Below are 27,862 nucleotides of genomic sequence, written 5' to 3' on the forward strand. Positions count from 1 at the left end.
CCATAACACGCACGTAGTTTTTAGAGGAGGAAAATCCATAGGCATGCCACCCGTAGGCATTCCCTCCATAACACGCACAGACATTTCCCCTTACTTTTTAGGAGGAAAAAAGTGAGTGTTATGGTGCAAAAAATATGGTAAATAATTAAAACTAAACACAAAACAATACCCCTACTTCCCATAGATACTTTTAAAAGGCTGTGGAATATTACAGTCAATTACAGTCAAGTAATTTCGTTGTCCCCGAAGGGGGCAATGACAATAAAGATATTATTATTATTATTATTATTATTATTATTAAATATTAATCAGTCAAAGGCCTGGTTGAAGAGGAATGTTTTTGCCTGCTGCCTAAAAACATATAATGAAGGCACCAGGTGAACATTCCAGGGAAAAACATTCCACAAATGGGGAGCCAATGCAGAAAAGGCCCTTATTCTCGTGTTGCCAGCCTCTGGACCTCACGTGGAGGAGGCACACGAAAAAGGGCCTCAGAGGAAAATCACAGGGTCTGGGCAGGTTCATAGAGAGAGAGGCAGTCCTTGAGGTATTGCAGTCCTTTACACTGGTTTTGACATTTATTGTCAGGTGTTTAAACCAATTTTAACATTGCATTTTCACTTTGTGGGACCTACAGTGAAGGGTGGGTCTGAAATTATTATTATTATTATTATTATTATTATTATTATTATTATTATTATTATGAAAACCCACTGATTTAAAGGTTGCAGTCCTATGCACATTTACCTGGACTAAGCCCAACCAGGCGTAGTGAACTTTATTTCTGAGCAAACAGGCACCTCACAGAGTGCAAAAACAAAACACATGACCTGTGTTGTCTGTTGTGAAAGCCCACTTTGAATTGGTTTTCATATATTATGGATATTGCTGTTGAATTGCCTCTTGTTTTACACTTTTGTACATTTTAATTTCTGAGAGTCACACTGAATCCTTTTATTGGGTGGGGGGGAAGCATCGGCCCCAAATTTAATGATTTGAAACATAACCTTTTGCAACCCTGAAACACACACAGGAAGAAGCAGCCTCTCCCCCTGTTTATTATGGGCAAATCTGGCCACTTAGGCAGGTGCACGCCATTCTCAAGTGACGGCGCTATGCTTGTCTTTTGCTAGTGGAACATGGGATGCTGTTCAACCCACGTTAACCAAAAGCAAACTGTGACCTGACCCTGCAGTAGCGGGCATGCATTGCCTTACAGTGGGGAGAAAGAATCCTAGCTGAGCCAGACTTCAGGCTACCGCTTGCATTTCTCCACCTTGACTGGCTTTGCCAATATGGAGATCCACTCTGGGTTTAGTTTTGGGGGGTTTTTGGATATGCCTCTGAGCTGACCATTGATCCTTTCTTTCCTCTTAGGATGTGCCTTTGTCAAATACGGGAGTCATGCAGAGGCGCAAGCCGCTATCAGTAGTCTCCACGGCAGTCAGACCATGCCGGTAAGTGCTGGCCAAATGGCCGAATCAGTGGGTTAGAGCGTGGTGCTGATAATTTTTTGGTTTTTTGTAGTGTTGTGTTCAATTTGTTGGAAAATTAATAAATATTATTATAAAAAATAAAACAAAAGATAATGCCAGGGTTGCAGGTTTGGGACAGCTGGATATTCCTGCACTGCAGGGGGTTGGACTGGACGGCCCTCAGTGCCCCTTCCAATTCTACAATTCTATGATTCTATGATGGGGGATTGGTTTAGGTGTTCCCTGTGCTCAGCCAGAGGGCTATGCAAAAGACATCCACACCTTTGCCCTTGTTCTTAAACTTCTACTCCTGTGGTGTCTTGCGTGGGAAGAAGTTTGCCGAAGTTTCTCTTCACCATAAAGCATCTGAGATAGTGGCAGGGAATCCAAGGGCATTGCTGAGGATACACCATATATTTAAACCACATGGTTCCTCAAAAAAAGAGATACCTGGGAACTGTCGTTTGTTAAGGGTGCTGGGCATTTGAGCTCTCAGAGAGGTAAACTTCAGTTCTTTAAATGTTTTGTGGTTTGTGCACAGTCATCGAGAGAACATATTAGAAATATTTGAGGCATTTAACTTTGTGTATTTTGATACAAAATGGCCAGACCCAAATATCCTGGATTAATTTGTAGAGTGGAACTTAGTTACTTGCAGGCTTTTGTGCTTCCTTGATGCAGTTTGACAGATGATAGATGGATGGATGGATGGATGGATGGATGGATGGATAGATAGATAGATAGATAGATAGATAGATAGATAGATAGACAGACAGACAGACAGACAGACAGACAGACAGACAGACAGACAGATAGATAGATGATACATACTGTCAGGGGTTCAGGAGCAGAGACGCAGAGAAGGGAGGAGACAGAGAGCGAGGGGGAGGAATACGAAGGAAGGATGAGTGGGGATGACGACCCGAGATCACCGAGCCTGTCTAGCGAGTCCGAGGATTCCCAGAAGGGAGCGCCAGCAGCCAGAGCAAGGGGGGAGAGCAGGGGGACACCCCAGGAAGAAGGGTCCAGAGAGGGATCAGAAAGCAGCAGTTGGAGATCGGGACCCACGTTCCCAGCCGGGAGCAGCGGGGAGAAAGGGGACCAGATATCGGGCTCCAGAGACTTTCAGAAGGAGGGAGGGCATGAGTCAGGAGTAGTCACGCCCACCTCGGGGAGCGAGGAAACGATCAAGAGGAAAGTGGAGAGTTGGGCGCGCGCGCCAAGTTCAAATGTAACGGAAGCTGGCGCAGTCAGCAGCCCAGAGAGTGAACCGGGTCCCAAAGCCCGCCGCAAGGAGGCGGAAGGGTCAGGGGGGTCCGCGTCAGAAGAGAGTAGGAAGGGAGAGACCCAGGGGGGCAGGAGGACCCAGAGACGGAAGGAAAGGCGCAGGAGGTGGAGCAAGGCTAGGGTATTAAGCTGGTGCGCTAGAGGCGGAGACTCAGACGGGTCTTCGTCGTTCTGACCTAGAAGAAGTAGGGCTGCACGTTGCAGTTTGGAAATGGAACCTGTAATCCAATAAAGACTCTTTGAAACTGAACGCTGGCTGACTTGGTCCTATGTGAGCTGGGACTGGGCGGCAGCCCTGACAGTAAGACCCGTCTCACAAGCTTCTGACACCTGATACCTCGCAGCGGAGACAGAAGCAGCTGGAGGAGGGGATCGGTGTGTGGGAGCAAGCTCACGACGGTTGGCAAAGATGACGGAAGCAGAGAAAGTTTCAGCGCTGCAACAGGCGGTTACCCAATTGAATGCGGAGGTACTGGCATCCAAGAAAAGGGAGGAGGATGCGGCAGCCGCCTACCGGGATCTCCACGCCAGGTTTGAAGCATGGGTTAAGCACGGGCAGCCAGGACCCAGACCGGAGGGGGTTGGGTTGGCACGGAGAGCAGGAGGGCTGGTGGCTCACTTCGATGGGAATTTACAACAGTACCCCAACTTTCGAGCAGATGTGATGTGCGCACTGCAACTGCTGGCAAAAGACTTTAGAGATGAGGAAGAGAAAGTGGGGTTTATACTGTCCCATTTGCATGGGGATGCGAAAGCGTGGCTGCGCAATTTGTGGAGGGATAAAGATCCGGCGCTTCAGAGTGCAGATGCCTTTATCAAAGCGATGGATGCATGTTTTTTGTCTACCATTGATGTGGATCTTGCCCGACGGGAGATTCATGGACTGAAACAAGGGAGGGCGAGCGTCCGGCAGTACCACGCCCGCTTTTTTGTGCTGGTCAGTGCATTGGAATGGGACCGGGACTCGCCCCCAGTCAGGGACCTGTTCTGGGAGGGTCTCAGTTCTGCTGTGAAGGATGAAATTGCGAGGGGGGAGAGGCCCCGAAGCACGCAGGAGGTGGTCCAAAGGGCGCTGACTGTGGGGGTGAGGCTGGAAGAACGTCCATGGTGCAGAGATGAAGGACGTGGAGGGCGCGAAGCAGCGAGAAGTTTCTCTTTCGTTCCAAGGGAAGCAGCGCGTGCGCAATCCACACCTCCGCCAGGAGGGGGAGTGGAACCTATGGAAGTGGGAGGCGCCAGGGCTCAGTCAGCTAGCAGAGCCTCTGCACTGACAGCAGTCAAGACTAAACCTCCTAGAGGGACCAGGAAGTGTTACATATGCGAGAGCCCTCAACACTTGGCGAAAGAGTGTCCCCAGAGGAGCTCCAAGCACACTGCAGCCTCCGCAACGGTGAAAGTGGCCACGCAATGCAGCGAAGCCCAGCAGGGAAATGACGATGTCTGGCTGGAGACAGAGGCACTGGGGCCCAGCCAGACGCATCAGTGAAGCAGTCCCCAGCGATATTGCAACCCAAGGACCCCCTCCCACCCAAACCAGTAGTGCAACTCACAGCGTCTCTCCAGCTACCCAATGGAGTCACCATCGAAGTGCCGCTTTCTGTGGATTCTGGAAGCAACGCAGACTTTATAGCACAGGATTTTGTGGAGCAGCACGCTATAAAGCTGCTGCCTGCCACTCTGCCCCTGCAAGTCGTCACAGTGGATGGCAGAGAGTTGCTAGGGGGGCAGGTGGTGAAGCAGACGCCACCAATGGTGATGCAACTTGGTAACCACAGGGAAGTCATCAGTTTTAATGTCACCCGACTGTCGGACACGCCCATTGTGTTGGGCATGAGTTGGCTGGACAGGCACAGTCCAACGCTGGCTTGGTACCAGAGACAGCTGATCTTCGGCTCCTCTTACTGCGCAGAACACTGCATCCTGCCCAGGCAGGAGGGGGAGGAGGAGGACTCACAACTGCAGTTGGGAACGTTGCAAGCAGTTCCCCACAAATACGCGGACTTTCTGGAGGTCTTCTGCGAGAAAGGGGCAGACAAGCTACCACCGCACAGGCAATATGACTGCAAGATTGACCTCCTGCCAGGGGCGACGCTGCCGAAGGGGAAGCTATATTCCATGTCTGAGGACGAACTACAGGAACTCAAACAGTTCATCGATCACAATTTGCAGCGCGGTTTCATCCGGGAGTCCAGCGCAGTAGGGGGCAGTCCTGTTTTCTTCGTGAAGAAAAAGGACACGCCCCAAAACAGATTGGTCGTGGATTACCGCCTCTTAAACAGAATGACCAAGCCCTCCGATTTCCCTATGCCCAGGATTGACGACCTGCTGGCGACAGTGCGCAAGGGACGCATGTTCACCAAGTTGGACCTGCGAGGAGCGTACAATCTCATCCGCATGAGGGAGGGCGATGAGTGGAAGACAGCCATGTTCACGCCTCTGGGCACCTACGAATACAGAGTGATGCCGTTTGGTTTGCAAAACGGTTCTCACTGTTTTCAAGCTTTTATGCATCACGTGTTGGCGGGACTCCTCTACAAGAAGTGCGTCTGCTTTCTGGATGACATCCTGATATTCTCTGACTCGCAGCAAGCACACGACCAGGACGTTCGGGAGGTGCTGAAGAGGCTGCAGCAGCATAGACTGTACGCCAAACTGGAGAAGTGCCAGTTCGACACGACGGAGGTGGATTTCTTGGGTTACAAGCTGTCGGACAAGGGGCTAGCCATGGACAGCGCCAAGGTTCGTGCGGTGTTGGATTGGAAGAGCCCGCGCAACCGGAAAGAGGTCCAGAGGTTTGTCGGATTCGCCAATTTCTATCGCAAGTTTATCAAGGGGTTCGCGATGCAGACGGCAGCTATTACGGACACGCTAAGCTCCAAGAAAAAGAAATTCATCTGGACGGAGCAGGCGGAGCGGTCCTTTCAGACACTCAAGCGTCTCTTCGTGTCGGAAGAGCAACTGCTGCATATCGACCCCAGCAGACCGCTGAGGGTGGAGACAGACGCGTCCGATAGAGCAGTGGGAGCGGTACTGCTGCAGAAGGACCCGCAGGGGGTCTGGAGGCCGGGGGCGTTCTACTCCAGAAAGCTCAGCAAGTCGGAGCAGAACTACACCATCTGGGATAGGGAGCTGCTTGCCATTCATGCAGCTTTCAAGGCGTGGAGGCACTTCCTGATCGGCGCCAAGCACACGGTGCAGGTCTGCACGGACCACAAGAATCTGGAGCACTGGCGCACGGCTCGGTTCCTGAACCAGAGGCAGATCCGTTGGGCGGAGTTCTTTGCTGACTTCAATTTCCGAATTGAGTACGTCCCGGGCGACACCAACATCATGGCGGATGCCCTGTCCCGAAAACCGCAGTACCTCGAAGAGGCGACGCCAGCGGCGGCCATGCACATCTTCGCGCCAACAGCGTGGGCGTGCGCTTCAGCCACAGTAGACCTGGATGCGGTGCGACGGGCGTTGACGGACGACTCATTCGCGCAGGCGAAGATGGCAGAGGTGCACAAGGGCACGGCGAAGGGCGACGAGTTCCAGATACGAGACGGCTTGCTCTTACGTAAAGGGGCCGTCTACGTGCCGGGAGACGAACTTCGCGCCCGGGTACTGCAGCAGCTGCACGACGCACCCACGGCCGGGCACTTTGGCACAGAAAAAACGGTGGAATTGGTCGCAAGAGACTTTTGGTGGCCCAGACTGAGGGGGGAAGTCGCGGACTACGTCGCGAGGTGCGACACCTGCCAGAGGGCCAAGCCGGTGCACAAACCACCGGCGGGACTGCTGGAACCGCTGCAAACGCCGTTTGAACCATGGGAGAGAGTGGCCCTGGACTTTGTCACGGATCTACCCAGCTCGAGAGGCAAGACAGCTGTACTAGTGGTGGTGGACTTGTTCACCAAGATGGCACATTTCATACCGTGTGCGAAGGTGGCCACGGCAGAACACACAGCCAAATTGTTCATAGATCACGTGTTCAAAGTGCACGGGCTGCCGCGGTCTATACTGTCCGACCGCGGACGCCAGTTCATCTCGAATTTCTGGCAAAAGCTGATGGGCTTCCTGAACGTCAAAATCAACCTGACATCGGCAAGGCACCCGCAGACCAACGGGCAAGCGGAGAGGGTCAATGCCATCATGCAGCAGTACCTGAGATGCTATGCCAATCAACAGCCTGCGACGTGGGTGGATTACCTGCCGCTCGCCGAATTCGCCTACAACAACACGAAACACGTATCCACAGGGGTGACGCCGTTCTTCGCCAACAATGGGAGGAATCCCAGAACCTTCCCGGGACTGGACAGAGTGGGGGAAGGGGAACCACAGACGGCGGACGCTTTCGCATCTGAGTTGCAAGAGGTCCACGATCAACTCAGACGGCAGCTGGAGCTGGCGAAGCACGCATACAAGGTCCAAGCTGACAAGCACAGGCGAGTTGGCGAGGAGATCCGAGTGGGAGACTGGGTCTGGTTGGCAGCCCACGCGGTGCCGACCCGATCGTTAGCCAAGAGGAAGCTAGGGCACAAGCAACTCGGTCCATACCGAGTCGAAGCGCAGATCAACCCGGTGGCTTTCCGGCTGGTGCTACCAGAGGGTTCCAGGATGCATCCGGTGTTCCACAGGTCGGTGCTCACTCCCTACAGGGCACCGCACAGGTTCCAGGAACCAGGAACGGCACCGAGTCAGTCTCCGGAGCGGACGGAGGTGGGAAGATTGCCACAGCAGGACCCCATCAACGAAGTCATGGAGATTTTGGACTCCAGATGGGGGGAAGACGGAGTAGAATATCTACTAGCAAGGGAGGGCACCCGGGCCAGTACTAATAGCTGGGTGCCGGACTACGCCTTGGAGGAACCCCTGCTCAAGGATGAGTTTCATGCCCTTTTCCCACACAGACCTATGCCAGCGGGCTTCTTCGACGACTGGTTGTTCACGCCCACGCTTTCCTCCAGCACGTTCCATGGCTTCGACTCGGAAGGGGAACCCGCACCGCGCACACGTTCCCCAGAGGGGTCACCGGAGGGTTCGGCGTCCGACAACTCGTATTGGTGGGACGATCGGCCAGAGGAGCAGTGGCGCCGGAAGTGGCAGGAGACACCAGGTCCAGCGACAGACGCAGAGACGGACATGGACGTTTGCGGGGAGGACCTTGGTTTCGAGCACGGCGGCACCGAAATGGAGGCGGAGGAGACCACCGTTGACGAACGCGGGGAGGAAGACTCGGAGGTCTTCAGTTGGCGGCCAGCAACGGGGAGCGAACTGTATCCGACATTCACTCCCGTGATGACGGAGCACCCACCAACCACCCTTGAAAGCGGGGAGGGGGGAAGGGGGGGGCTTCGAGGAGGGGATGGATGTCAGGGGTTCAGGAGCAGAGACGCAGAGAAGGGAGGAGACAGAGAGCGAGGGGGAGGAATACGAAGGAAGGATGAGTGGGGATGACGACCCGAGATCACCGAGCCTGTCTAGCGAGTCCGAGGATTCCCAGAAGGGAGCGCCAGCAGCCAGAGCAAGGGGGGAGAGCAGGGGGACACCCCAGGAAGAAGGGTCCAGAGAGGGATCAGAAAGCAGCAGTTGGAGATCGGGACCCACGTTCCCAGCCGGGAGCAGCGGGGAGAAAGGGGACCAGATATCGGGCTCCGGAGACTTTCAGAAGGAGGGAGGGCATGAGTCAGGAGTAGTCACGCCCACCTCGGGGAGCGAGGAAACGATCAAGAGGAAAGTGGAGAGTTGGGCGCGCGCGCCAAGTTCAAATGTAACGGAAGCTGGCGCAGTCAGCAGCCCAGAGAGTGAACCGGGTCCCAAAGCCCGCCGCAAGGAGGCGGAAGGGTCAGGGGGGTCCGCGTCAGAAGAGAGTAGGAAGGGAGAGACCCAGGGGGGCAGGAGGACCCAGAGACGGAAGGAAAGGCGCAGGAGGTGGAGCAAGGCTAGGGTATTAAGCTGGTGCGCTAGAGGCGGAGACTCAGACGGGTCTTCGTCGTTCTGACCTAGAAGAAGTAGGGCTGCACGTTGCAGTTTGGAAATGGAACCTGTAATCCAATAAAGACTCTTTGAAACTGAACGCTGGCTGACTTGGTCCTATGTGAGCTGGGACTGGGCGGCAGCCCTGACACATACATAGATAGATAGTTCAGAAATTTTGAGAGGAAATATATATTTTATGAGAAAAATACATTGAAATGCACATGCAAGTTTTACTTAAATCTTCATTTTCACGCAGATACGGGGGGGGGGGGGGTTGCAGATTAATGCAGAAACGGGATGGCTCCATGAATGAACACATGCAAAAGTGACATAGGCTGAACATCACCTGATGTGCCCAGAATGACTGCAGCTCCTATCTTTCCTGAGCATTGGCACTGCTGGCTGAGGCTGATGGGTGCTGGAATCCAGCAACATCTGGAAGGCCATAGGGTCTCCTGCATTGGGACCAGCAGATATCAACCCAGATAGCCTCACTGTGGCTATCTGGATCTAGCCATTGTACACCCTGCCCTTCAACTTCAGCAGCCCTTCCCTTCCTGCCTGCTGTGGGATGAAAGCTAAAGCATCCTCATGAGCACAGCTGCAAGAGGAGGACGGTAGACGAAGGAACTAGCAAAGTGGGAGAGAGCAAGCACAGCGATCCTTAACTGCTCTGCACCGTTTGGTTGTAGAGGTTGGCACTTGGCGACCCTGTCAATTCCACAATACCAAAGAGGAGGACAGGGACTAAAAGGTCCATCAGGAAGCAGGGAATATTCACATGGCAGTGGAGTCTGGCTCATTTGGGGGAATTGGGACACTGCCCCACCAGCCTAGGACCCTGGAGTGAGGACCCCGAAGTAGACCAGCCTTCTCCAACCTTGTGCCTTCCAGATGTTTTGAATTTCAACTCCCATCAGCCCCAGCCAGCAGGGCTAATGGTGACGGATGGTGATGACTGTCGTCCAAAATGTCTGGAGAGGGAAGGCTGGAGTCTGCAGTACTAAGCTAGATGCACCACAATTTGACTTATGGTGGGGAAGTTTTGTACGCCCTGCAGATAGAGAAGAAAAACAGAGGTGGCCAGCTAACCGCTTGGAAGCTATATTGAAATTGACAGATAAGCAGTCCTAGGCTCTTTCCCAGGCTGCTCTCAAGGAACCAGAAGCCTTTGTCATTGGCCCTGTTCCTGTGTTTTCAATCACAGCATAACACGCAGCAATTAAGCAGCTGGAATTCCCTCCCACTCTCCTTTAACTCATCATCTCAGCTCACCCACCTCTGCAGAGCATAAAAAATACATCTATTACCCATTTATTATTGTGTTTTTATTCCACCCTTCCTCCAAGAAGCTCATGGCACAAGGGTTGTATTGAACAAAGTTATATTAGAGGTTACCATCCACACACTTTCGCTGTACAGATACTGGTGACTAGGCAAAACCTCTTTTAAACTGTTTTAGCAAAGTTACAGATAGGTAGCCGTGTTGGTCTGCCATAGTCAAAATAAAAAAATTCCTTCCAGTAGCACCTTAAAGACCTAGAACTAACTTAGTTGGTCTTTAAGGTGCTACGGGAAGGAATTGTTTTAGCTAAGTTTATCTTCTTTCTCTCACACATGGAACAATGACAAAGTTATTTTAAAAGATGACTCACCAAACTGTGAAGACTTGGTCAAAATATTTTATTCCCAGACCGGTTACATGCATTAAGGTTGCAAAGGAAATCTTTCGACTGTTAACACAAACAGTATACTATCAAACAAAAGTCTTATCTCCAGCACATTGTAAATCATAGCAACAGTCCTCCAACAGACTTCATAGGCAACACTCTTCTGACAGACATTTGCTATCAGGTGTCTGCAAACACGAAGTGGGAGTGGTCTTTTTATTAGCACTTCCAGCTGACACTAATTAAGATCAGAGTGCCACTCCCAAATTTAAAGGAAAAGCTCTGGAACCTTCTAGAAACTTTTGTTTCTTTGCAGAACGATTCCCTTACACCCCCTCTCAGTCTCACAGAAACAAAACATTATTATGAATATATACAAAGTATTCGCACACCATGCAACACAATTCCCAACTTCTCAACTAGTTGAGCATGTCTTTCAAACGTAAGCAATTTTGTAAATACATCTGCCACATTTTGCCTGCTTTCACAATATTGTAGCTTTTTCAGATTTTGCTTCACAATTTCTTTTACATTTTGATATTTAATCTCTACATGTTTTGTTCTACCTTTAAACAGTTCAAACTCCACCATTGCAATGACTGCCTGATTATCCTCCCGTACTTGTACTGGATAATTACATTTTACACCTAAGTCATTGAGAATCTGTACATAGTACTTCAATTCATTACATAAGTCTGATAGAGCACTGTATTCAGCTTCCGTGGAGGAAGTGGCTACAATCCCTTGTTTCCTGGACTTCCATCCCACCAAAGAATTACTAAACTGAAGCACCATCCCAAACACTGATTTTCTGTCTGGTAGATTTGCCCAACCACTATCAATGAATGAACTTCTGATCCTGAAGATGATAATTTTAAACAATAGTCAAGTGTATTTTGTAAACGAAAAATGCATTTTAGTCCTTTCCATGTATTTTCAGTAGGATTACTTACAAGTCTACTCAGAATTCCAACAGAATAACAAATCTGATCTGCTCCAATGTGAAATATACAATAAACTTCCAATAACAGAATGATATGATTCTGGATTCACAGGCTCTGAACTATCCCCTTCGTTTTTGAAAAAAACTATTTCCATTGGGATTTTCACACCTTTACAATTCTGCATGTTGTTCCTTTCCTCTGGAACCTTCTAGAAACGTTTACTTGTTTCTTTGCAGAGTGATTCCCTAACAAGTTATCCCCTTCCTACAAGGAATTCTGCTTGCTCAACAGAACTTTCCCTCCTTTTCCTTGCCCTGTGCCCCTGCTCAGAGGGGGGCGGAGTTGCAAGAAAACCCAGACAAGGTGGGGGGCACATGGAGGAAGGAGAGGGAAGGGGAGTTCATTTGCACGAGGCAAGCAGATAAACTTTGCATGAACAGGGTGACTAGTTGAAATTTGCTGTTCTCTGTCATCTCCATTTTATCCTCACAGCTGCCCCAATGAGATAGGTTGGATGAAAAGATTTCAGTTGGCAGTAAGTTTTAAAGAGGGTTTTGGTCCTGAGGACCAGTCAGAGAGACCCAAAGAACTGCATTTGGCCCCCAGGGACTGAGGTTCCACACCTCAAGCAGTAAAGCAATCTCTCAGAGACAGTGCCTTATGAAAATACCATTTTCTTTCCTTAAAAACAAAACTAGAAAAGCAATCTCAGGAGCCGCTCACAGCCGTATAGAAAAGGGTAGCCCCACAGAGCAGGCCCCCACCCCTCACAAGACAGTGTTTTTCTCCTTAATCCAATCACCGGCTAATTTATCCTCTCTTTGATTGGATCAGAATCTTGGGGATCAAATCACTTGTTGTAAAAATAACGCAGGGCCCATCGTTTATTCTGATCAGCAGCTGTGCTCTCTAGGCAGGTGTTAGGAGGTAATTCAATCACTGGCTTGAGAAAACTGCCATTTAATTAACAATGAAGGTCACAGTTCTAAATGAAGGCGAAAGAAAGGGGAAAGAGCCCAGGGAACCGGCCGTGATTATAAAAGAGGTCTGCATTGATCAGAGATTGCTCCTGGCAGGGAAGCTGTGCTGAAGATGAACTCTGATCTGGTGTGGTTGGTTGGAACAGCAGCAGCCTTTAGAGGGGGGGGGCTCACGCACGCACAATGGTACGTGCTAATCACAATTATCTCACTCTATTGAAATCAAAGAGATGGGATAAATACTCAGAGGAGCAAAGGAGATGCTTGGCTGTTTCTGAATCTCCTCACATCCCGCTAAGGTGACTGAGGTTAAAGAAATACATTTTCAGGGGTTCAAAGTCCAAGTGCCTTATCCGTCCCTCCTCAAAAACTTTTTTTTCCAGAAGGACTTCTTCACCTACACCATACATTTAAAGAACTCTTATACCACTTTAACGGTCATGGCTTCCCCTGCACACAAAGAATCCTGAGAACTGTAGTTTGTTGTGTGGAGGAAATCATAGCACTGCCAGGCATCTCCTGCTAACAGTCAGCACCCATAACAAAGTACCAAGGGGGCCAGCGTTGTTTGTCCATGAGCACAAGAGCTCTTGTGCTAGCGGATGTCAGACTTTAAAGGTTGTTCAAGGAAGGAATCCAGTGCAATTGCACTAGAGCAGCATTTCCCAACCTTGGGCCTCCAGCTGTTTTTGGACTACAACTCCCATAATCCTTAGCTAGCAAGACCAGTGGTCAGGGATGATGGGAATTGTAGTTTGAAAACAGCTGGAGGCCCAAGGTTGGGAAACACTGCACTAGAGGAAGCTTATTGCACAGGAGCTGGTTCTTCTTGGGAAATCCGTTGCAGAAAATCTTTGGTAATGTTTTCCCTTGCACTATGATGCCCCACAGCACAACAAATATATCACTGCATTGGATACAACCCGTGCTGGATTTCAATGAATTGTTTGTGCACTGTCCTGGGAAACTTCAAGTTGAAGGATGGCTTACAAACAGAATAAATTACAATACAGAGGGTGCTGTTTTAAAAGTGGACCCATATTTGTGAACATTCGTTGATCACCATCGTATTTGTAGAAGTACCAATAACTCTTTAAAAATTAAAAATAAACCAGAACAGCTAAATGAGAAGTGAGAACGCTCAATGGCCAGGAATATCAAAAAAAGAAAAACACAAAACTAAGAGGGAGGCATGGAGAATAGAGTGCTCGGCTGGAGGAGGAGGCCAGCATAAATGCCTGCCTGCCTGGAACATGAAAATACTCAAACGTTGCAACATTTTGTTGCAGGTTCTGCTTATGAATCAGCTGGTTTTAATTTTGCCACCTTGGCCATGCATCTAGGCTGACTGGTTGCAAAAGAGGAGAGAGTTTCTGTTGTGGGAGAATTTTGGTAGATGAAAGAGGTCAGACAGACAGTGCTTTCTTTTTAGAAAAAAATGGTTCTGGTACTCACCATGGTTGCCACAGTAAGTGCCACACTTTTAACGTGGCGGGGTGGGGTGGGGGTGGAGCTGCTAGTACTGCGTACTCTTGAGTACCCCCAGAAAAAAGCACTGCATACAGAGGTTTTACTTTATCCAGTTTGCCTGAGCCCAGAAGTAAATGGAAGCTTATTTGCTTGTTGTGTCCTTTTATTTACAAATGTCTTTCTAATTTATTTAAACCCTAATTTTGTAGATGGTTGACTGGTGACCATGGCCGGGGTAGTGGGAGCGGGACCAGGGGCATGGGCAGGGAGCTCAGGAGGCCGGGTCAAAATCTCCTGAGAGCCAGTACCATGTAGTGGCTAATGTGTTGAACTTCCACCTGGTGAAAGCCTGGTTCTCCTTCCACTGAAGTGATGCTGGGCCAATCCACTCTCAGCCTAACCCATCTCATAGGGCTGTTGTGAAGATCAAAGGACGATTGGCCATGTATGCCCCCCCCCCCGAATCCTGAAGGGCAGGAGAAAATAACACCACTGTGGTTTTCAAATATTGGCAGGTATGCTTGTAAACCAGTGTCCTTCCAGGTGTTCTTGGGCTCCAGCTCCCATCGTCCACACCCAGCTTGGCCAATGGGCCAAGGGTTGGGGGATGTAGTCCAAGACAACCATCTTGCTACATGCAAGTGCCAGGATGGCTCAGTCGGAAGAACATGAGACTCTTAATATCTGGGTTTGAGCGCCATGTTGGGCAAAAGGATTCCTGCATTGCAGGACTAGTTGACCCTTGTGGTCCCAGCTCTGCAAGTCTATGATTCAGTTTCTCAAAGGAGCTATTCAAACAACTTTTTCAGCACACCTGTTTGGCTAGCCTAACGCCTGCCTGTGTCTCTCTAGCAGAAATGATGTGCCCTAGTTGTTATCCTTATGCCATCATCCGTATTGCTTGTCCTTGCTGGAGGGGTGGGGGGGGGATGTGAATTATGTGCCAGCTGCCACCGCTTCATACAGGAGCAATGGATACACTCTGCCCCACTCTCTCTGTTTGTGCCTCTGTTTCTCTGTCCACTCTGCTAGGGAGCATCGTCCAGCCTGGTGGTGAAGTTTGCTGACACAGACAAGGAGAGGACCCTTCGGCGGATGCATCAGATGGCAGGACAGCTGGGGATCTTCAATCCAATGACGATCCAGTTTGGAGCCTACGGGGCATATACGCAAGCGGTAGGAGATGCTGCAATCCGCTGCCAGCCCTATAAGGTGGACGCATTTAGAACTGGATAAGCCAGAGGGGGCTAGCTTAGCTGTAGGTGGGCGGTGAACTCACACTGGATGGCAGAGACAGCTTCCAAGGACGACAGCTGGTGCTCCTGCTATGCTTTGTACCACAATTCCTATCAGCCCCAGCCAGGGTGGATGATGGAAGTTGTTCTCCAAAAAATCTGGAGGTCGCCTTCTTGGGAAAGCAGGTTTTGCATTAACTGGGAAGACAAGTCAAGAGGTCTGATGGACCCAGGTGGCTTGTTGACTCCTGTGTAAGCTGAAAGATTAGCTGGGAGCTGAACAGAGTAGGAGTGTCAACAGTGGAGAGAGATCACCAAAGGAAAAGGCCTTGCAAGCTCTAAGAGCCCAGAACAGAGGTTTGGAGGTGGAAGATATGGATGAAGTGTCAACCTCTGGAGGAAATGCTGCTGCTCTTTGTCCTGATAGCTGTTCCAAAGGAAACTGCTGCCAGATAGCAAAGAGAAGTAGGCAGAAGGCTGCAGTGTCAGAGGCAAACATCACAGTCCTCCTTTATACAGTGTTTAGCCAAGCTACGTGATTAGCTCCAATAACATGTAGCCACCAAGTTGGAATGACTTTAAAAGAGGGTTAGATAAATCAATGAATGAATGAATGATAAGGCTATTAGCCAGAATACATACATACATACTACCTCCTCTGAATATCACTTCCTGGGAAGCCCAAGTGGAGAGAGCATTTCCCATAGGCATCTGGTTGGCTGCTGTGAGAACAAGATACTGGACTAGTTGGGGCATTTGCCCTGATTCAGCTGCAGGACTCTTCCAATCAGTCTAGAGCAGATAGACAGGGGTCTGATGATGAGATCTAAGGCAGGCTGGTGTTCCTGTTATAGAGCAGGCAGGCAAGTGGCCACATAGCTCGGCTTGCACCTTCTCTCACTCAGGTGCAGGTGGAACAGAGGACACAGGGCCTGCAGCTTTCCTTGCTGTGCAGAAGAGTTTGTCAGGCAAGCTGAAATCTGCCGTTCTGCACAAGTGGTGAAGGTGCTGAAACCCTGTGCTTTTCCCTATTACTTAGACTAGGGAACCATGCCTGAAACAATATTATATTACAGTGGTACCTCGGGTTAAGTACTTAATTCATTCCGGAGGTCCGTTCTTAACCCGAAACTGTTCTTAACCTGAAGCACCACTTTAGCTAATGGGGCCTCCCACTGCCATCGCACCGCCAGAACACAATTTCTGTTCTCATCCTGAAGCAAAGTTCTTAACCTGAAGCACTATTTCTGAGTTAGCGGAGTCTGTAACCTGAAGCGTATGTAACCCAAGGTACCACATTATTATTATTATTATTATTATTATTATTATTATTATTATTATTACAATTCAAATACCACCTTTCATCTGAGGACCATAGGGCAGTTTACAGTATCAAAAGACATAACATAATAACAAACAAAACAACAAACTGTGTCCCCCATCACAAATTGGCCACAAATTGTTTAACCAGACAAATATCTGGTTATAGAGGCCTGAAGATATGTAATAGAGACGCCAGGTGAGCCTCTCTGGGGAGAGCATTCCACAAACAGGGAGGCACTGCAGAAAAGGCCTGATCTTGTGTTGCCATCCGCTGGATCTCTCATGGAGGAGGCGCACAAAGAAGGGCCTCAGAGGATAGTCACAGGGTCTGGGCAGGTTCATATGGAGAAAGACAGTCCTTGAGGTATTGCAGTCCTGAACCATTTAGGGCAGCCTTTCTGTGGGTCCCCAGATGTTGTTGAACTACAACTCCCATCACCCCTGGCTAGCAAGGCCAGAGCTCGGGTGATGGGAGTTGTAGTCCAACAACATCTGGGGACCCACAGGTTGAGAACCGCTGATTTAAGGCATTATAGGGCAACATCAGCACTTTGAATTTGGCCCACCCAGAAACTAACTGGCAGTCAGTGCAGTCTGCCAAGGATTGGCATTATATGATCAAACTGTTTTGCTTCAGTAAGCAACCTGGTGGCTGGATTCTGCACCAGCGGAAGTTTCCAGTCCGTCATCAGAGGCAGCCGCATGTATAATGTGTTGCAGTAATCTAGCCTAGAGGTTAGGGCAAGCCAGGCCTCTGTTGGTCCCTGGACTGAAACAACTGCAGCACCATCTCTGGCCATTCCATGGGCAGCATAGCAGAATAGCAGATGTCCGACTGGAAGCTCCTTTTGCCTGAGAGCTGCCTCGGTGGTGCCTCAGGGAAATAAGGTACCTGGGCCCTATTGCCAGCCTTCTCCAACAGGATACCCTCCAGATGTTTCCAACACCAACTTCCCTCATCGCTGATGGTTGGCTGTGCTGTCGGGGGCTGGTGGGACTTGTAGTCCTGCAACACCTGGAGAACATCAATTTGGGGAAAGCTGTTGTACACAATACTGTTAGACACACTACTCAGCATAAGACATCTTCCTACATTCCTGCCATGCCCAGTGTCAACAGCTGGAAAAGGCTCTTGGGTAACAAAGGCAAAACTAACTTGCACCTTCTTGTTTCTCCCCTTCTTCCTCCTCCTCCTCCTCCTCTGTGTCCTCTGCTTCCTGTTCTTGGTTGTTCCTTCTCCTCCTCTCTCTTCCCCGCCTCCACTGCTGCCCCTCTTGCTTACTCCGTTTCTTTTCCTTCTCTCTGCCCCCATGCCTGCCTTTCTTTCCTTAAGATAATGCAGCAGCAGGCAGCTCTGATGGCTGCAGCACAAGGAACTTGCCTCAACCCCATGGCGGCTATTGCAGCGGCACAGATGCAACAGATGGCGGCGTTTAACGTCAGCGGGTTGGTTGCTGCTCCCATGACACCCTCATCAGGTATTTGCCACTAGGGATGGTAGAGAAATTCAGCTCAGTTCACATTCGAAGGCAGACATACAGAACAGACAGTTTCCAAAACAAAAATGGACCAAAATATGGTCAGAATTCAGAGCTCACACTTTTTCCAAATTTTGCAGTCCAGTTCTCCTGTGAAGTTACATGTACCGTAATACACATCCTAGCCTAAAGTGTGCGTTCAAATATGCATTTTGGGACCAAACTGGCAATGACCAGGACTCATTCACTCTTGATGACTGCAAAACAGCCCAGATGAAGAAGTGGATTGGTTTTTAACAGCTAACTTCAACCAACCGGATTCCTACCTGTTCCAGTCAGAGACCTCACCCATCCTCTGTGTTTGAGAAATGTTGTTGTTGTTTAGTCATTTAGTTGTGTCTGACTCTTCGTGACCCCATGGACCAGAGCACGCCAGGCACTCCTATCTTCCACTGCCTCCCGCAGTTTGGTCAGACTCATGTTTGTAGCTTCGAGAACACTGTCCAACCATCTCGTCCTCTGTCGTCCCCTTCTTCTTGTGCCCTCCATCTTTCCCAACATCAGGGTCTTTTCCAGGGAGTCTTCTCTTCTCATGAGGTGGCCAAAGTACTGGAGCCTCAGCTTCAGGATCTGTCCTTCCAGTGAGCACTCAGGGCTGATTTCCTTAAGAATGGATACGTTTGATCTTCTTGCAGTCCATGGGACTCTCAAGAGTCTCCTCCAGTACCATAATTCAAAAGCATCAATGTGTTTGAGAAATAGCCAGCATCAAAGGCCATCTCTAATTTGTCTCTTTCTCCCCAACTTCTTGGTGGTCCATAGGTACAAGCACACCTCCGGGGATCAGCACAGCACCTGTTCCCAGCATAGCCACACCCATCGGGGTGAATGGATTCAGCCCTCTCCCACCACAGACCAATGGGCAGCCAGCATCAGAAACTATTTACACCAATGGAATCCATCCATACCCAGGTAAGGTTTTTGGCCAATAAAAAAATGGAGGCGGGAAATAATGGGTGTGCAGTTCAAGCTCCCTACCATTTGGCTGCAAGAGGAAAACTAGTCCTTTGGGACCCCAGGAGGACTTAAATGCCCAGCTGGCACAGTATAAAGAGCAAACAGGAAACTCAGCCCTGTCTCTCTATGTGCAACTATGCCCCTATGTTGATGCATATGCACTTTGGGAGATTATGTATCATTTTTTAAAAGTGCCCTGCTCACTTCCTTAGTCCGGTCTTGTAACTAAGCTTGCAAAAGTTACTACCCTGACCTATTTTTGCTAACAGGCTAGTATCCTGTGTCCTGTGCTGGTTGCCTTGGATGGGAAGCTTCCTCTTTCTCAGCTAGGATGAAAATGCAGGACACCAGCCTCTTAGAAGTCTAGTAAAAAAGAAAAAAGCTTTCTACAAAGCAGGCAGATGGAAGAGGAACAGAGCTGAGGGATAGGTTCTCTTTCTAGGCAGCCAGCGGAGAAAAACCAAGATGACTGATTGAGGAGGAATGGAGAGATCCTTCTGTCCTCCACCTCTGCTTGCTCCCTTGATAGAATTCAATGCACTCACCTGCATGGGATTTCTGCTCACCTTTGGCTACCAAGCAGTGCACGGCTGCCTTGGTTCCTAAGCCAGTTTCACAGCTGGTGTCAGTCACAACTAGAGAATTTACACAGTCCAAGCCTTTGCTGCCTTTTTCAGGTATTTGCCTACCTGCACTGAATGGCTGTTGAACTTAAACTAATTTCCAGCAACCTTCTAATGATGCCATTGCCTTATTGCAGACTTTCCCAACCTGGTGCCCTCCAAATGTTGTTGGGCAACAATTCCCAGATAGCATGAGCAGTGGGGAGGAATGATGGGAGTTGTAGGCTAGCAACACCTGGAGGGCACCAGCTTGGGAAATGATTCCTTAGGGGATGAGATCTCAGGGAGCTGTGTTGCATCCACAACCTGCAAGTTCCCTCCATTGCTCACTCTGAGCTAGCTATGAGATCTTAGGGCTCATCCAGCTTGTCACATGCCTAGAAAACACATGTCCAGGTCATTTTCCACTTGTCCTGTGCTTTCTAGGTACAGATCTCCAAGCCGTTTGCATTTTCTTTGCTCTGGAAAACCCACTCTTTAGTGCTAAATCAGAGCAAACGACAATCCCTGGAAAACCCTATTTGTTCCTAGTCAGCTCTAAACTGCAGGTTTCCCCAGGGGCAGGGGAAGCAAATGGAGGTGTGGGCAAGTCCTTAGAGTTCCTCTGTCCACAGAGAAGGGCAGCAGGCCTATTGCCTTAGAGCAAATGTTTGCACTGGACCCAGCCTGTTGTTCTCAGATATGTGGCCATTAACGGTAACAAATAGGGCAAAAGTTAGAGGATCCAAGAGGTCCAGGAGGATGAGGAGCTGGATCAAAGAACCAGAGTCGTGTCATGCAGTTTGTGTAGTTTGCTCTCAAGTAGTTTGTGGCACATGTAGCTAGACTCTGAGGAGCAACAGAGGAAGAGGAACGTGATGGGAAGCCAAGGAGATATCTCGAGTGGTTTGCTGCCTGCCCCAGTGATTGTGCTGCTCTGAAAGCTGTTCTCCTTTAGTTGCACTTGCTTACTCTCTTCCTTCTTCCTTCTTTTCTCTTCCCAGCTCAAAGTCCCACTGTGGCAGACCCCCTCCAACAAGCCTACGCAGGCATGCAGCACTATGCAGGTCTCAAACATTGCTTTGCCTGTCCTCCTCGCCTCCCCTCTCTCTGTCTGCCTTTCCCTCTTTCCCTGCATCTTTCCATCTTTCCATGGCATCTTTGTGATAATGTTGAGCATGAGCAAAAGAGCCAGATGCAAGGAGGATGCTGTGGGGGTAGGGATAAAATTTCTCCACTCCTCCTTAAGGAATCCTGGCTTCTCCATTCTGTGGCACACCTGAAGTAGGAGTGGGCAGCTTTGGGGGAACGTATCTTATACTAGGAAGGAAAGGTGGTTCTTGGTGGAATATATCAGGGCCCAGCTGCTGCAGGTTTGGTGTCAAGAAACACGCCAAAGAAACTAGGAAGGGAGTGTTTGAGAACAAGCAAACACAAGATGTCTTGCCCATGAGAGCGGCAGAATGTCAAGCCCCTACAGCAGAAAGAAAACTCCACATGTCCAGAAGCTGAAACGCAACTTACCATAATTTTCGCTGTATAAGACACAGTTTTTCCCTCCTAAAAAGTAAGGGGAAATTTGTGTGCGTCTTATGGAGCGAATGCAGGCTGTGCGGCTAATCCAGACCAGCGAGAGAGATCGCTGTGCAGTGCTCCCTCTTGCTGTTCTAGCTTCTGGCTTAGCCGTGCGAAGCCTCTTCAGGGCATGGGAAGCCTTCATCCTGCTGCCCTGAGGAGGCTTCGCGCGGCTATCCCAGAAGCCAGACCAGCGAGAGGGATCGCTGTGCAGTGCTCCCTCTTGCTGTTCTAGCTTCTGGCTTAGCCCCTCTGTCCCTTCCCCCACCTCCTGGAAAAGCTCCCAAGAGCCTTTCACGACCCCCCGAGGAGAAAAAGCCTGCAAGTGCCACATACACATTCCACATGGCTCATGAAAGGGAGCGCTGAGCAGAGCCTGGGATGCATACAGACTCTGCTCAGCGCTCCCTTTAAAGAATATTTTTTTTCTTGCATTCGCCCTCTAAAAACTAGGTGCGTCTTATGGAGCAAAAAATATGGTATATGAAGCCCCAAAATAGCCGCAGTTGAGGCAACAGACTGTAGCAGTGGCCCATTATTTGTCCTAATGGTGACACATGGTCCTTTTGTGCCCATGGATGGTACTGCTGGGCTAGTCAACTGCTAGTCTGATGAGTGGGTGAAATGAAGGGCAGGGCTTCTTTTCCTGTTATGTAGAAGAGGGCATATCAGCAAGAGCAGTGTGTGTTGACCCCTCAACCCAGCAGAATTTAGTCCCAGTCTGATGGATGGAACCAAAACAAGCTTCCCTTCAACTCTGTAGTCCCAGGACTACCGGGAGTTGGCAGCAGGCTTCCTGCAGCTGCTCTTTCTCTGCCCAAATGATGGCACCAAGTTGGTCTCCCACCTTGCCATGATTCTCTTCCTGGGACACAGAGAATGCGACCTCCCATTGGCACCTTAGCTCCCTGGTTGATGGATGGAGCCAAACTGTAGTGCTGTGCTGAAAGTTTCTTCTGCGTTTCCCCCCGACCATTTTCCATCAGATCATGGGAGAAGAAATGGCATTTGAACATTATCAAAGGAGAAGTACATTTTTGGTGACTTTCACGTGCCTTTCTGCCCAGGCTTCCCATGACCTGTAAAATCAGACCCCCTTGTTGTTTGTTGTTTGTTTGAATTCCCTTAATTCTATTTTATATATGCTTTTATACTACTGTTTTACTGGTTCTATGTTGCATTTTTGTTTTTATGGTAATATTTATGGTTTTTAGGTTGTACACCACTTAGAGATTTTAAAAATACTAAGTAGTTTATAAACAGTTTTAAAGAAATAAAGACATTTGTAATGTGCCAGGGTTTTGTTGTACCTGCCTTACTTACAAGGGAGTTGACGAGTGTTAGTGGCTGTTTATTCTTCATGGGTGCTCACACTTGGTGAGAACCCCCCTGATGACCATAGGTGGGTTTTCCTGGAAGCATAAGAAACAAGAGAGGCTGTCTGCTGTTCTCCTGACAGATGTTCATTGTTAATTGTTCTTATGTGAGGTCTTTTCTTAACCTTTTAAAGAAATCAATACAGAAAAAAATAAGTAAGTGGAAGGGATTCCCTTTTTCAGAAAATGAAATCACACCAGTCTCCACAGTGTCCTATGCTTCAGTCAAAACCCCGAAGAAGACATCAAGAGGTATCTCCTCCATGGAGATTTCTCAGGACAGAGAGGTTGAAAAAGTGCTGGAAAAGTTTTTAAAGGACAGAAAAGCACCCAGCACCCTCAGCTACCTTGCAATTATAAGGCAATCTCAACTTCACACACACCCAGAGATCCTAGACATTGCTACAAATGAGGCAAATGAACTAGAGGCCTCATTTTCAGAAGCAAACCTTTGAGAAATGGAGAACAGATTCCACTTCTGCTTCCCTTCAACAATGCAGTCCCAGGGCAAGTGGCAGTTAGACCCCTTTTTTCTGCCAGGGAAAGGTGAAAGCAATTATGCACTGCAAGCTGGAGGTCAGGCCTGGAAACGATACCTGAGAGACGGACTGACATGCCTAGTCAGCCACAAACCAGCAAGTCCCCTGCGCTGGCCAGTGATTAGTTTAAATGAGAATGCCAATTCAGGCAAACAGTATACACATCCCATTAGAAGGCATGTACAGCCCTGCATGTCAGGCTGCATCTAAGGCAAGTCCTTGGAACAATATGTTGGAACATGAAGAAACAGCTCGTAGAATGTGAAGAAGAGAGAATGCTTGGGTGGACCTGCCAGAATCTCTACAGTCGTAATGCACTGGGGCACCCATGGTTCAGAGAAGAGGAAGTCAAAGCCAATGTTGCTGGACTCCACTCCCATCGTCCCTGGCCATTGACTCTGTTGGCTGGGCCTGATGAGAGTTGGAGACCAATAGCATCTAGAGGACACCATTTTGGCTGCCCCTGCCATGCTTTGCATGTCTGAAATCCCATGATTAATCCCTGGCCTTTGCAACTCAACGCTCTCACGTAGCAGGGGACAGGAGAAACATCTACCTGACACCCAGGACAGCCACTGCCTGTCAGGGTGGACAACACCAGGATAGATGGACCAACAACACTAGTGTAAGGTGGCTTAAATACGTTCATAATTTGGTGTGCCTAAAATGCTCTTTGTGCTAGGCTTCACGCAGCTCCAAAGGTTTCATTCAGACCTCCTGAACCACACAAGCGGCCTGTGTCATGTACTCTTTGGGACTGTTCCATGAGCACAAGCCAACTCGATTGTGGAGGCAGCAAAGCAATCTTTTTGTATGTAATCTGTGCATACATCTCTGGAAATGAGTCATGCTCAGGATCCACTGCTGAGCATCCCACTTTTGTCTCCCATTGGTTTTGCTTTACCATGCTTTTCTCAGCACTAGAAGGAGGCTCTGTTTGCCCTGACCATTCTGCTTTTGTGTGTTCCAGCAGCATACCCAGCCGCCTATGCACCAATCAGCCAGGCCTTCCCCCAGCAAGCTCCCATCATCCCCCAGCAGCAGAGAGAAGGTAAGATGGGTTGTGGGCATTTCAGAGAGCAGGGATTCCTGAAACGGCTGAGTCATACGGCTGGGGTCGATAATGAATTGCTTTGTGCATGACTGATATCAACATTGCTATCTAGGATGGGGTGGCCTAACACAAAATAAATAACCAAGATGAATAAATGTAAAATAAGTGGGGTTTGTTGTTGTTTTTTTAAAAAAAGGTTTTCCCACCCTTCCGTAGAACAAACTATCAAATTTAAATGCAACTTTAAATGTGCAAAACACTAAAGTAATAGCTGTAATGCTATTTGTGCTCATGGCCTGCTTCCCAGAGGCATCTGGTTGGGCACTTTGAGTACAAAATGCTGGATTAGATAGGACGGGGCAAAGAACAGGACCCAGCTGGCAGGCTGGATCTTGAGTCCCCCCCATCCAGCATGAACCACTTTGGCAGGTGGGTGGAGCCACCTGCTTTTCAGCCACCATGGCATCAGATAACTCAACTTGGGAGCCCACAGTGAGTGAGTGAGTTCCTGGTTCTCTTCTGCCTTCTTTTGCAGTTCTTCTTGAACTCGACAGATTAAAACAGATATGACAGCTGGATACCTACCATATGAATGCAACTCACTCCCCAAAAGACTTGTGAACAGGAAACCTGACTATCCAGTGCTGTTCTTTTGGGATTTGATAGGGAGAAAGATGCATGCCTGACTAGTTCATATAATGCATTTGGATGCATGTTTGGACATTACAAAAAGCCGTTTCTTGCAGTCCCCCTCTTCCTGGGATCTGTAATGTACAAACTGACAGCTACATAAATGGTGCTGGTGATGATTAGATGACAATATGCAAATATTGACAGAACGGCAGGTGGCTCGGGTGATTAAATCAACATGCGGGTTGGTAGAAGGGTGGCAGAAATTCAGCAAAGAGAAGATAGAAACAAGGCTACAAAGAAGTGTGAATGAGGTGAACACAACAAAAAGAAAGATGGAGAGTTGAATTGGAAGGAGGCAACACCAGAGTTCTGAGTGTGAGGTGCTGATTGAGTCAGACCTCCTGGGGATGCGTTAATGAACAAAGGAACATGGAGGGTGGGCTCACAGTCCTTGACTCCGTGGTTCTCCATCACATCAGAAAGCAGAATGTTGATACATTCTCCTATGAAATAAACTTAGGTTAGTTTTATTTATATTATGCTTTTCCATAGGGACACACAATAAACAAAACAAAGAGTTGCACTGGAAAAATGACAAAATGTGTCCATGCATTCAAAATAAAGCAGGGGTTAGGAACCTCTGACTGATGGGCTGGACTACAGGTCTCTCTTGGAAGGCTCTTTGGAGTACACTCCTCGCCAACTCTCACAAAGCCCTTCTGCATGGCTGGAATGTGTCCTTTAAATGTGGCAATGCTCCTTGCTTGCCTCCAGATGTTGTGGACTGCAGCTCCTATCATCTTTGACCATTAACCATGCTGGAAGGAGTTGATGAGAGGTGTGGTCCACAACATCTGAAGGGTACCATTGTTGGCAACCCCTCAGTCAGGGGAAGAAATATACATCTCTGCATGTGCCTCCATAGCTGAATAAGTGTGAGGACAGAGGCCTAGATAAGTTGAGAGGTATGTAGAAATACATTTCCTTGTTTCCCCTTAGTAGTAGATGGAATCAGAGCACTTCAGGCATCAGATTCTCCCACAGATGAGTCAGCACTATAGTTCTAAACCATGGGGATGAGTGTGCAGATTACCGGAAGAAAGAGGTTGTAAGAGCAGCTGTCTCTGTCTTCAGGTAATCCCATGTGGTCATCCTCCTGATCCCTGATGTGGTCTCTCTACTAGCAGGAGATCACCATGTCCCTATGCAGTTTGTGGGTGTCAAGAAATGCTAGTGGGCAGCTTTCATAAAACTAGGGAGGTTTTACAAAATAAATGAGTGGGTAAGCAGTGGTGCATTTCTGCTTTAAGACAGGGGAACTGCAAGTTGCAGAATGTTAATTTGCTGGGCTGAGAAACTTTTGGTCTCGGCTGCAATTGCGATTGATTGAGTGGTTCATTTCTATTTGCCCGAACAGTCATTTCTGTTGACTATGCTGCTTCCAGTTGTTCATCTGATTGATCAGTTGAGGCTCCTTCCCTTTGGCAGTAGGATTAAAGCCCCCACCAGACCGGTGGCTTCTTCTTCTTTTGCAGGTGTATTTGGCAATATACCACTGACACAATAATAGCACTTTGATGATGGACTGACACTGGGCTGTCCACACATCATTCAGCTTTCTTAGTTGTTCTGCAAAGATTCACCAAAGTTGTTGAATTATTTCCATCTGGAGGGACAACACCAAAAACACCAAAAACAGGACAAAAAACAGCAACCCTAGAACATCTGTGGTATAGAATGTTTTGACAGGAAACCATGGGGCCTGTACCTGTTGCAAAAGAAGCAGTATTACAACCCCCCAAAACTTTTACAGGCGCAAGTGGTGATTGTGTATAACTGCCCCCATAGCCATCATGAGCATGAATTCTGATGAATTCTTAATAGAGGACATCTGGAGGGGCCAGTGTAAATGCCAGGAAGGAAAGGATACAGAAATTATCCCCTTATATCTTAAAGACTGACCCTGATGGTAATAACAAGACTCTTCCATGTGGAACTAAGGGTTCGTTCAACACTTCCACTTGTCCCATGCCTAGCCAGCACGAGGCTAAGACGTTTTCTCCTTCTCACATGCTTTCTAGGCCTAGGTCCAAACAATTTTGTCATTGTCCTACCACTTTCCGTAAAAAACCCGCTCTTTGGTGATAAATCGGAACAAACAGCGATCTGCAGAAAACCCAACTGCTGTCTGTTCCTGTTCAGTGCAAAACCACAGGTTTTACTGGGGGAAAGCAGTGGGGCAAACAGAAGTGTGGGTGAGCTGTTGGACTGCAGCTGAACTAGAAATTATTATTTGAGTAAGGACACTCTGTTATATAGCCATTCTGAGACCATGTTCTGACGCTCTGGGAAAGAACTCTCTGTATGACTGGGATTGAATTGATTTTAATATACACCTAGATATTTGCTCAAGGTGTGTCATGATTCTTTTCAGCTTTATGTTCTAGCAAGCTGGTGGATATTAGGAAAAAAAACAATTGCAATGAACTGATTTTTAAAAAGACTTTTATCTGCTGAACTAGCAGATAAGCTAGCTGCAACAAGCAGTGCATTGTGAGAAAGTAGCCAAACATGTTGCGCATGGCCTCTTTGCTGCTAACACATGTCTTTTCCTTTGTGTGTACACCTTTGTCATTATCCCAGGTCCCGAAGGCTGTAACCTCTTCATTTATCACCTGCCCCAGGAGTTTGGGGATGCAGAACTTATGCAGATGTTCTTGCCTTTCGGCAACGTCATCTCTGCCAAAGTCTTTGTTGACCGTGCCACCAACCAAAGTAAATGCTTTGGTAAGTAGCTGGTGTGCTTCCTTTGAGATTCTAGGAACATAGGAAGTCATCCTATACTGTATCAGAACATCTGTCAGTCTCGCTCAGTATTGTCTATGCTGTTTGGCAATGGCTCTCCAGTGTTATGGTCTCTCCCAGCCCTACCTTGAGTTGCCAGGGATTGAATCAGGGCCCTTTTACACATGCTCTGTCACTGAGCCACACAGTCCTTTTCCATTGTGTTTGTAGCTGCTGAAACATGTGTGTTCTTCCTGCACTTCGCACCACAAATAGATGGCAAGTAGGATTTTGCTATGTAAGGAACTCTAGCTCCCAGGAGCCAACATGCAATTCTGCACATTTCAGAATAAGATGTGACATAAGGGAAGAATAAGGAGGGATAGGATTGACTATTGTCAGGCCTCAGCAGGGGTCAGACTCCAGGCAGTGGAGTTCCAGGATCCTGGGCAGCTGTTA

General features: G+C 48.6%; 1 protein-coding gene across 10 annotated transcripts in view; it reads left to right on the forward strand.

The window, feature by feature from the left end:
* Positions 1 to 27,862, forward strand: part of CELF6 (CUGBP Elav-like family member 6) — a 196,132-nt gene that overhangs the window by 153,313 nt on the left and 14,957 nt on the right. For 7 of the 10 annotated variants that reach the window (XM_083475851.1, XM_083475849.1, XM_083475852.1 and 4 more), the window contains 7 exons: positions 1,378 to 1,457; positions 14,820 to 14,963; positions 17,679 to 17,823; positions 18,646 to 18,795; positions 20,447 to 20,509; positions 23,903 to 23,983; positions 27,263 to 27,406. In XM_083475851.1, the coding sequence (XP_083331977.1) occupies positions 1,378 to 1,457; positions 14,820 to 14,963; positions 17,679 to 17,823; positions 18,646 to 18,795; positions 20,447 to 20,509; positions 23,903 to 23,983; positions 27,263 to 27,406 (807 nt within the window). The remainder of the gene's footprint in view (positions 1 to 1,377; positions 1,458 to 14,819; positions 14,964 to 17,678; positions 17,824 to 18,645; positions 18,796 to 20,446; positions 20,510 to 23,902; positions 23,984 to 27,262; positions 27,407 to 27,862) is intronic. The other 3 variants (XM_083475853.1, XM_083475856.1, XM_083475854.1) reach the window with 2 other exon arrangements.

Source organism: Podarcis liolepis, assembly GCF_965112155.1.
Source record: "Podarcis liolepis genome assembly, chromosome: 14".
Classification (NCBI taxonomy): Eukaryota; Metazoa; Chordata; class Lepidosauria; order Squamata; family Lacertidae; genus Podarcis; species Podarcis liolepis.